General features: G+C 46.1%; 1 protein-coding gene across 2 annotated transcripts in view; it reads left to right on the plus strand.

The window, feature by feature from the left end:
* Window positions 1-66: 66 nt before the first annotated feature.
* The window catches only part of Pde6a (phosphodiesterase 6A), a 66,193-nt gene continuing 54,842 nt past the window's right edge, over window positions 67-11,417 (plus strand). The window contains exons 1-2 of one of the 2 annotated variants that reach the window (XM_021150535.2): window positions 67-540; window positions 10,624-10,776. In XM_021150535.2, coding sequence (XP_021006194.1) covers window positions 67-540; window positions 10,624-10,776 — 627 coding nt within the window. The remainder of the gene's footprint in view (window positions 541-10,623; window positions 10,777-11,417) is intronic. The other variant, XM_029471997.2, reaches the window with a different exon arrangement.

Genomic DNA, 11,417 nt, shown 5'->3' on the forward strand with positions numbered 1-11,417 from the left:
GAAACTGCCCAGGAAAGGCTGAGAGCCTGAACCTCTCCTTGGGAGCAGCTAAAGGGAGTCTTCACCATGGGTGAGGTGACAGCAGAGGAGGTAGAAAAGTTCCTGGATTCAAATATTGGCTTTGCCAAACAATACTATAACTTTCACTACCGGGGGAAGGTCATCTCAGACCTCCTCGGGGCCAAGGAGGCAGCCGTGGACTTCAGCAACTACCACGATGTGAACAGCGTAGAGGAGAGTGAGATCATCTTTGACCTCCTGCGGGACGTTCAGGAGAACTTACAGGCTGAGAAATGCACATTCAATGTCATGAAGAAGCTCTGCTTCCTCCTGCGGGCCGACCGCATGAGCCTGTTCATGTACAGGACCCGCAACGGCATCGCCGAGCTGGCCACTAGGCTCTTCAATGTCCACAAGGATGCCGTCCTAGAGGACTGCTTGGTGATGCCCGACTCCGAGATTGTCTTCCCTCTGGACATGGGTGTCGTGGGCCACGTCGCACACTCCAAAAAGATTGCCAATGTCCCCAACACAGAAGAGGTACGCTTTCCCCATAAGATGGATGTACGAATGCACTGTTCTCTGGGGTTCTGGAGTCCAAGCTGGCTGGGCTGTTGCTGGCCACCAAACCTGGGCTAGTCATAGCGCGATACCACTCTCTATTTATAAAAAATACTTAGAACATTTTATTTAGAAAAAAAAAAGACTCAAAACTAGCAGGAATTTAAAATACTACAAAGAATTGTGTATCTTTTATTCATATTCACCAATTATTGATATTATGCCATATCTGCTTCTCTCTCTATTTCCATGGTCTGCTAGAAGGACGTTGCAGGCATGCCCTGAGCATACAGCCTTTGGTCAGTATTTCTAGAGCAGGACATTTCTTCCACAACCACAGTACAATGGTTGAATGTGGGGAGCATAACAGTCGCACAGTACCATCATCTACCTGTGTATATCCAGTGTTTTCCAGGTGTCTCAAGTACACTAATGTAGCCCTGTCTCTTTAGTCCACTCCTGTCTGAGACTGTTTTCTGGAAAGCTGGTGTATTTGAAGAAATATTTTATGCCAAATTGGACAAACTCACAAATATTTTACAGAAATGCCTTTCTATTTTGGCTTATTGAACCCCCACCATCACCACCATATATTTATTGGAGTGTTTTTAGATAAAGTTTACTATACTCTAGGTGAGGAGAAAGAGAGGGAAGGAGGGAAGGAGGGAGGGAGGGAGGGAAGGAGGGAAGGAGGGAAGGAGGGAAGGGGAGAAAGACTCATTTGGCATCCCAGGCTGGTCTAGAAGTCACTGTGTAGCCCAGGCTGGCCTCAGACTCTTGGCAATCCTCTTCTCTCAGCTACCCAAGTGCCAGGATTATTGGCATGAGCCACCACGCCTGGTTGTCTGATAGGCCTTCATAATTAGATTGAGTTTCACGTTCTTCCAGAAGTATCACAAAGGTAGCGTTATTTTTCGTCATGTTTTCTAACTGGAAACAGAGATGATTGTCCCATTGCTGAAAATGTTAACGTTGATCACCTGATCTTTCTCCTAAAAACCCAGAAGTTTAGAGGGTCACTGAGAGATGAGCTACAGAGTCAAGTCCCCAAGCCAGCCTGGGCTACAGATTCAAATCACAGGCCAGCCTGGGCTACAGAGAGCCTCCACATCAAAAATCCAACCCAAACCAAACCAACCAAATCCTGCAGCTCCTGGGATTTTACTGGAAACTCTGACAAAGATCCCTTTGATCCATGTGCCTGCTGGATATCATTATATTATCATTGGAGGCTGCAAAGCAGTCCCACTTGATCTCCCTGGTCCATGCCAACCCCACGTGCCTTCAGATCTCAGTTCAACAGTCTCTTCCTTGGGAACACCCTCTGTCAGAGTTGTCCCCTTCCTGAAGTCACCAATCAAGGTTCTGGCACAGGGAACCATATTGACTCAATATTTATCCTAGGATCCCACACAATGTCAGGCACAGAGCTAGTGGTCAATAAACACAGCCTAAAGCCTAGGAACTTTGCAGTGATTTTCCCTTCATTACACAGCAAGTTAATCCCCAAACTCTAGGGTCACACAGGCCTCATTTACTAGTTACACCAGTCATACTAAGGAATCATGTTTAACCATTTCCGAGGTCCAGCTCCTGGATATTTTGTGTCCCTTTTGTTTGTTTGTTTGTTTGTTTTGTTTGATTGGTTGTTTTGAGACAGGGCCTTGGTTGGCCTAGAACTTGCATTGTAGACCAGACTGGCTTTGAAGTCATGGAGATTCTCTGGCCTCCATGGGCCACATGCCTGGCCTCCTGCACATTTTGTGACTTTGTCTTTATCTTACTCCTGTATTTATTTCAGACCAATAGTCTTAAGGTTGAAAAGGGAAGAGGAGGGGCTGGGAAGACAGTGAGGTGCTTGCTGGGCTAGCATGAGAAGCCAAGTTCAATCCCTAGAACCTACACTTAAAAAAATTTTAAAAACCAATCATGGTGGCATGTATCTGTAATCCCAGAGCTGGGGAGGTAAAGACAGGCAGATGACCCACTAGCCTAGCTAAGTCAAGGAATTTTAGGCTAGTGTACTTTAACATGCATGCGCATGCACGAGAACACACACAAACACACACACACACACACACACACACACACACACACACACACTCCAGAGGGGAGAAAAGAGGTAACGTCAAAATCCATTTTTTCCAACCTTACTCCAAAGGTCTTAATAAGGGGCTTGCACCAAAATCAGTAAGCATTAAGTCCAAGTTAACACACGAATTCAAGGGGGACATCAAACAGTGATCACCTGGTCTTTCTCCTAAATATCCAGCTGCCTAGAGGACCACTGAGCATACTAAGTCAGCATGAGCTACAAGGTCAAGCCTCAGGCCAGCCTAGGCTACCAAGAAACTAGCTCTCTGGAAAACACCAACACCAGGCAGAGTGCATGAGGATAATCGCTTCCTGTGTGCCCACTTGTTTGTCTCCTTTTCCCTTGTCTTTGGTACACTCTACCTTCGCAGATTCTTGTGTAGTATCTCACTATCTCAGGCCTACAGATGACATATGGAAACTCTAGCTCATGGTCACACGGGTGTAAAGCAGAGATGGAATTTAAACTCAGGGACACTGACCTTGAGCCCAGGCTCGAACCCTCTGATAACCCCATACCTCCTCCTTAGGTGTAAAATGAGGTCAGGAGATGGAGGGTTACTTAAGATAGTTTATTTCTAATCATATTTCAGGAGTTATGACCTTATGTCTTGAGGTCAGAGCTGGGTGTGGCTCTTGTTAGAACATAGCCTAGGCAAATCATTTAGCCTAATTGGGCTCCCCTCTTATTATATAAAACATTGACAGTACTATGGTTTTGCCTCCTACATGCTGGGATTTCAGGTGGGCTGCTATACCTACCCATCTTTTACATGAGTCTGAGACTCTGAATTCTGGATCCAGCTTGTACAACAAGTGCTTTATCCATTAAGCTATTTCCTTAGCCTCCTGACACAAAGCCTACATGGGCAGTTCCTGTCCCTTATTACAATCCCATTGCTGTCAGTAAGGACTTATTCTAAATGACAGAGCCACACCACATCTGTGTGGACTATGGGGAAAAAAAAAAAATCTAACCTTTCCTTCTGGAGTTTTCCTTTTAGATTCCTTTAGTCTCTGGAAGCGCTAAGCCCTTCATAGGCCTTGGCGTTGTGGACTTGAGGATTTGAGAAGGTCTGATTCCAGAAGATTCAGGCCTACCAGCGTGATGAGCCTCTGTGCTGATCTGTTATTTTCTGTTCAGCTCTCAAAGTTCATCCTTGCAGCCACACCCAGGCTTTCCCAGAAGTCTTTAAGTCTGGGGCAGTGTCCCTGGGTGTGAGTGACTCAGACCTGCACACAAGTTCAGCCAAGACCAGGAAGTCCCGAGTGCTTAGCATTTGCATGTTGCTTGCTGCTCTCATACACGGGAAATCTCCCTCTCTTCTAGGCTCTGGGATGGACGTGGTCTTTCTAAAGAAGCCGAGTAACTAGTGGAGAGGGAGAAGATGGTGTGGACTGGGGTCTGAGTTGTCTCTGAATATCTTTAAAGTTATATTTTGAGCCTTCACTGCCCTAGAGAGTCTGGGGGTGGTTACAGTTGCTTCATTGTGAAGCTGCAAACTTGTTTTCCAGGGGCTCTCCTGCGTGCTCGCATCCCATGGCAAATCTTTGCTCATTCTTGTGCTTGTTATGAAAGATGAGGTCAGCATTGACAGGTAAAATGGAAGGTGATCATCTAAGCTTGGATTTTAATAAACAAAGGGGAATGCTTTAGTAAAAGTATATCCCATGAAATACTTAAGATATGCTTATGATTAAAAATAATTATCATCTACTTGAAATTCAGATTTAACCTGGCAGCCTGTTTCTGTTGTTGTATTAATCCATTGTGGTCTGATAGGATACCAAGAGCTATTTTCAATTTTCTTGTATCTGTTGAGACTTGCCTTGTGTCCTGGTATGTGACTGATCAATTTTGGAGAGATTTCCATGAAGTGCAGAGAAAACGTGTATTCTTTTGTGTTTGGGTGAAATAATCTGTAAGTATCTGTTAAGTCCATTTGATTTATTAAATCAGTTAGCTCCAATGTTCCTGTTTGTTGGAATGAGTGAGGTATTGAAGTCTCCTACTCCAAGAGGTGTCTGTCCTCAGCTCGCCTCTTTACTGTTTGTCCCTGACATCTCATCCAGTACCTGGGGTAGAGTAGGGTACTTACTCAATGCGTGAGTGAATAAGGGGCAGCCCCTCTTCAACACCAACCAATTCCATTCTGAAGACTTCAGGACAGAAAGGACTGTTAGAGCTGAGAGAACCATCACCTGCAGTCTCTCAGATCTAGTCTACCTCTGTTCTTTCCTTTCTGGAGACTCAGAAATGGCCACACTAGACAGGAGAGAAACCTTAAACCTAAACCATCACTCTGACTTCACCTCAGGGGAAACTGAGGTAGTGTACTACGTAACCACTGAAGCTAATCTCAGGCAAGCTTCTCAATCTCTGTTGCCCATCCTGATTCACACTGTGGTTTGAACTGGAGGTTCCCATTGAACATGATATCCCACCATGCCATGACACCCAGAGAGAGCAACCTCATGTGACCAGTTGTCTTCCTTCCTTTTCCTGTTGCTGTGATAAAACAGCCTGACAAAAGAAACTTAAAGGAGAAAGGGTTTGTGCTCTGTCTTAGTCAGGGTTCTCTAGAGTCACAGACTTATGGAATGTCTCTATTTATTAAGGGAAATTATTGGAATGACTTACAGTCTGCTGTTCGACTAACCCAACAATGGGCAGCTGTGAATGGGAAGTCGAAGAATCTAGTAGTTGCTCAGTCTCTCAAAGCTAGATGTTTCAACTGGTCTTCTGTATAACCTGGAATCTTGAGGAAGTAGGATACAACAGATGTGCTGGCAAGTAAGTGCAAGCAGGTGAAGAAGAAGAAAGCCTTCCTTCTTCCATTGTCCTTATGTAGACCTCCAGCAGAAGGTATGGCCCAGATTAAAGGTGTGTACCACCATGCCTGGACCTAAGCTGTCCTTTTCTTTGAACTTGCTCTATCCCAGGCTGGCCTTGAACTCAGAGATGTTTGCCTCTGTCTCCTTGGATTAAACATATGTACCACCTTGCCTAGACATAAGCTTTTCATGGATGCTATGTTTCAAGATCAGAATCAAAAGCCTGTGTCTTCCAGCCTCAAGATCTGAGTCACAGGTGTGCCTTCCATCTCTGGATTGGAGTTCATTCCAGATATAGTCAAGTTGACAACTGGAAATAGCCATCACATGCTCTCTTGCAGTTCAAGGGCACAGTCCATCATGGTGAAGTCAAGGGTACAGCCCACCATGGTGGGGAAAAAAATCAAGGCAGAAGGAGTTTGAGCACTGGTCACAACACATTCACAGTCATGAAGCAGAGAGTGATAAACGGATGCTTGCTGCTGAATGCTTTTTCTCTACTTACATAGTCCAGGATCCCAGCCAGGGAATAGTGCTGCCCACAGTGGACAGGTCTTCCTATCTTAGTTAGCAATAAAGGTAATTCCACACAGACTCTGACATATCCAGTGCCTAACACAGAGCCAAGGCTCAATAAATACAAATGAATGGATGGATGGATGGATGGATGGATGGATGGATGGATGAATGAATTAACCCATTAACCAGTGAATAAACCAACACCCAATGAACAGGTAAGCAGCTGCGCTACTTATAGGCAAGGGACTTGTCCACGATTGAGAAGGAGCAGCTATGTTTGGCAGATTTGATAATGTATGTAAGTCGTCTGGCTTTTAGCAGAGCACACCATTATTATTCAATACGTAATGGATTCTATTAACAGATCCTGCCATGGGTCCCACAGAATTTATCACTGTGAGTGTTTGAGAGGAGAAACTGGGGATAGGGAATGAGAAGCAGAGTTTAAATCTAGGCATGGTGATGTATACCTGAAATCCCAGCACTCAGGAGGCTAAGACAGGAAGATGGTGAGTCTGAGGCCACACTAGGGTTATAAGCCAGCTGTAGACACATAGAAGCTCTCCTGCACAATGAATGAATGAATGAAAGAATACTGAGGCTCGCCACTCCAACTCTGTGCCCTCCATTCTTCCCCTCCCTCTCAATGCCTCAGGTACACAGATCTTTTCTTTGAGTCCCCTGTCTTAGTTAGGGTTTCATTGTTGTGAAGAGACACCATGACCACTGGCAACTCTTATAAAGGAAAACATTTCATTGAGGCTGCCTTGCAGTTCAGAGGTTGAGTCCATTTTCATCATGGTGGGAAACATAGTGGCATGCAGGCAGACATGGTGCTGGAGGAGGAGCTGAGAGTTCTATATCTGGATCCACAGGCAGCAGAGAGTGAGACACAACTCCTCCAACAAGGCCACACTTCCTAATGGTGCTACTCCCTATGGGCCTATGGGAGCCATTTTTATTCAAACTGCCATATCTTCCAAGCCCATCCCTACCTTCCGGACTTTGTAGTTATGCCCCTCCTTAGAATGAATGCTCACACCCCTGCTCCTCTGCCTTGGGCCCCCAGCTCAGTGCTACCTTTCAGAGAAGCCTTCCTGATTCCCATTCAAACCTGAACAGCTTCAATCTACCACCCGCCCATCACTATTAAGGTATTCCTGGATCCTTCAGAGCAGATGCTATCAGGCTGCAGGGTAAATGCTGAACTCTACTCTTATTTTTTAAAAAGAGGTATTCATTTTATGTATATGAGTACACTGTCACTGTTTTCAGATGCACCAGCAGAGGGCATCAGATCCCATTACAGATGGTTGTGACCCACCGCGTGGTTGCTGGAAATTGAACTCAGGCCCTCTAGAAGAGCAGCCAGTGCTCTTAACTGCTGAGCCATCTTTCCAGGCCCCTCTTTTCTTTTTTCTTTTCATGTCTCCTCTATTTAACTATGTTTTACCAGAATAAAAGTCTCCCGTTCTCTACTGGGGCCCCAGGGTTCAGAGCAGTGCGTCACTCAGAAAGTATTCTGTCAGTCCTGAGTGAATGAAGGATTCAGGACCTTCCTTAACCAAGTAAGTCTCTTATGCCTGGCTTTTAAAATCACTGGTTTGGGAATGAGGACATGGCTCAGTAGGTAAGAGAACTTGCTTTACCACCATGAAGACTCGCGTTCAAATCCCCAGCACTTATACACACACAAAATGTCAGATATTTGTGTCTACAACCTCAGCACTGGGAGGACAGAGACAGACAGATTCCTAGCACTCAGTGGCCACCCAACCTAGCTAAATTGATCAGCTTGGTGTTCAATAGGAAACTCTGTCTCAAGGGAATGAGACAGATGCTGTCCTTTACCTCCAGCTCAATTCCATGCGCGTGCATGTGTGTGTGCGCACACACACACACACACACATGAGCAGGGTAGTTTGGGGTATTTACTATGGGATGAATACAGGGTTGGCAATGCTTATGTAGACTCCAGTCATTTGGGAGACGGAGTGTCCATGAAGAGTTCCTTGGTTGGGCACTCTCAGTGTGTGTGATGGTAATCTACGTGACAGGATCTAGACTCACCTCACAGACCTCTGCGCTTGTCGGTGAGGGAGTATTTCAGTCAGATTAATGGAGGTGGCAAGACACACCCTAAATGTGAGCAGCATCATTTCCATGGGCTGACGTTCCAGACAGTCTACCAAGGAGAAAGCAAACAGAGTATAGCCATTTTCTCCTCTCTGCTTGCTGCAATGTGGTCCGCTGCCCCTTGCTCCTGTCAAAACACCTTCCTGGAAATGGCAGACTGTGTCCCTTCAAACTGGGAGCCAAAATAAGCCCTTTCTCCCTGAAGTTGCATTTGTCAGGTATTTGAGCACAGCGATGAGAAACGTGACGAATACACCGGAAAAGAGGGTTCTGGCAGATTTAGAGACAGACATCTGCCTTAGAGCAAGTGCGGCCCAAATTCTGGCTTCCCTTGCTGGAGGTGAATATTGCAAAGCTGAACTGAGATGAATCTGAGCTTGCCCAACCCTGGACACAGGCCCTCATCTGGGTCTTCTGAGAGTGACACAGAAAACCATCCATGGCTGCTGCTGCCTTCTAGCCTTTTCTAACCCCCAACTGATAATTCAAGTGGAGCATGACTGGTTTATCTTAATCCCTTTACCCTTCACTGGGCCGAGTCAACTTCCCTGACCTTATGCCATTGCCTATTTATTGAATCTCACTGTCTTTGGGAAGAAATCCCAACATCCAGAGCACCGCACCAGGAAAGTGAGCTACAGGGAAAATGATGCCACCTTAGTTGTAGAAAAGTTCTAGCATTGGCTGTGTAGATGAATCGTTCTTCTCAGAACAGTGCACACTGTATTTGGGCTGGCTCAGGTCCCATGAGGCATGGCAGTCAGGAAATGTATCCATGGTACTGGAGACAGAAAGGTGGGTTCTTTTGACGATAGACAATCCAGCCTGTGTCTCCTCTCCCTGACCACATAGACTGTACCAAAGCCTCTAACGATCCCTCCGGGTGCCTTTGGGTTTAGGAGTCAGGATGTGTGGATCTCTGTGTGCTACATTTTTTCAGCTAAGCTTTTATGGCCTGTATTACTTTAGTGCTATTGTGACCAAATATGCGACAGAGACAAGAGAAGAGGTCATTGGCATGACTTGGTGGCTACTTGAGTTTGACCCCAGAACCCATGTGAAAGTGGAACGAAAGAAACTGCTCCACAGAGTTATCCTGTGATTGCCACATGAGCCCTGGCACACGTCCCTCACCACAAACACCATGCCTCTCCCTTAACGATAATACATAATATTTTTAACTGAAGGAAAGAGAGATCGCTTTGGCTCATGGTTTGGGGCTGGTAGTCTGTTGTGGGGACATTGTGAAAGGACAGGGCAGTTCATAGGGCGGTTGTTGAGCAGAGAAAAAGAATGTCCCGGGTCAGCTTTCCCCACCCTGCTGCTTACTCTAGCTGGTCCAGCTCTACATTCAGGGCCGGTGTCCCCTCTTTGGCAATCCTCTCTGGGAAGTTACACACACACAGAGGTTTGCTTCACTGAGCTCCTAGGCATTTCTCAACCCAGTCAAGATGCCAATCAAACTTACTGTTGGTGATTCATCAGTGAAGACCTTGAATCTTAGCCACTTGGTATAGGCCTGATGTGTAGTGGAGTTTCATATGGATCTGGAGGATGGGAATGACCATTGAAATGACTGTGTAGATGGTAACCAGCTTGTTATAAAAAGTGAAAATAAGAGGCCCTCAGGTCTGAGGGTGTTCAGTGCCCCAGTGTAGGGGAATACCACAGCAGGAGGATGGGAGTGGGTGGGTGAGGGAACACCCTCATAGAGGCAGAGATGAGATACGAGGTTTCCAAAGGGGAGACCTGGAAAGGGGAAAGCATTCGGAATGTAAATAAAGAAAATATCAACAACAACAACAACAAAAAAGGTGAAAATATATGCTTGTGATTCCAGCACTTATGGGAGGCTGAGGCAGGAGGATTGAGATTGGCCTGCACTACGTAGTGAGATGGTGTCCAAATAGATACAAGAGGGTGGAGCTGAGAATAACAAAGCCTTTGTTCAATGAGGTGGACCCCAGTGTAGCTTCTCTGAGACGATGTGAGCCGAGCAGAGCTGAGGACAGGTTCTAAGCGCTCACAAGTCACAACGTGAACTCTGAGTTGCAGATCTCCTTTCTCTGAGATAGGCTATTGGTCCCTCTCTCGTAGGCTGTTGGGAGGTTGAAGATGAAGGGATGACGTAGAGTACCACATGCCATGCCCACTGGCAGTCACCATGGTAATGCCTCTAACTCCCTCACAGCTCCCACTGGGCTTCACTGCCCTGATGTGTTTGCCCTCCATGGCCCTTGATGGAGTGCCTGTCAAGCTGCCTCCTCCTCCTCCTCCCCCTTCTTCTTCTTCTTCTTCTTTCTCCTCCTCCCCCCCCCTCCTTTTTCTAATGGATGCTGGAGGTGTACGTGGTCACCTCAGGTCACCAGGAACTTGCTAAAAGGGAACAGATGATTCCATCATCCCCCTGTCAGCAGGGTCTCTGAGATGTTCCCTGTTCTTTGTATTCATCTGTCTCTCTGTCCTTGACTCTTTCAGGATGAGCATTTCTGTGACTTCGTGGACAATCTCACAGAATATCAGACCAAGAACATCCTGGCTTCCCCCATCATGAATGGGAAGGATGTGGTAGCCATAATCATGGCTGTGAATAAAATAGATGAACCCCACTTCACCAAGAGAGATGAAGAGGTAAGGCTGCCTGAGATACCTCTGAGGAGGCCATGCTGGCCTGTTCTTCCAGCTCACGGAATTCTCCAACCTTGCTATTTGGCTTGGTTTTAGTTTTTCCAAATATAAGGCTGGGGGACAGCCAAGCACAGTGGTCCATGCCTGTAATTTCAGTATTTGACAAGCTGTGCAGGAGTATTGTCATATGTTTGGTGCATACCCGTAATTATAACTATATAGCCTGGCCTGCATAATGAGCTTCAGCTCCAGGGCAACATATACTACAGATCAGACCCTGTCTCAGAACTAAAAGAGAGAGAAAGAGGGGTGTAGGGTTTACCTGCTAGTCTCTGAGAGAGGCAGGGGAAGATAACAGTGCAGACACTTAATTTGCGTGTTAGGAATGGAGAGGTGATTGGTCTGGGTCTCTTGAAATCTTGTTTTATTGGACAAATCACTTTATGTCTTAGTTAGGGTTCTATTGCTCTGAAGAGACACCACAATGACGACGACGATGATGGCAACTCTAATAAAAGAAAAAATTTAATTGGGACTGGCTTAGAGCTCAGAGGCTTAGTCCATTGTCATTATGGTGGGAAGCATGGCAGTATGCAGGCAGACATGGTGCTGGGGAGTTAGCAAGAAGAGAAAGAGAAAGTAAG

This window comes from Mus caroli, unplaced genomic scaffold, assembly GCF_978045245.1.
Source record: "Mus caroli unplaced genomic scaffold, Mus_caroli_1 scaffold_19, whole genome shotgun sequence".
Taxonomy (NCBI): Eukaryota; Metazoa; Chordata; class Mammalia; order Rodentia; family Muridae; genus Mus; species Mus caroli.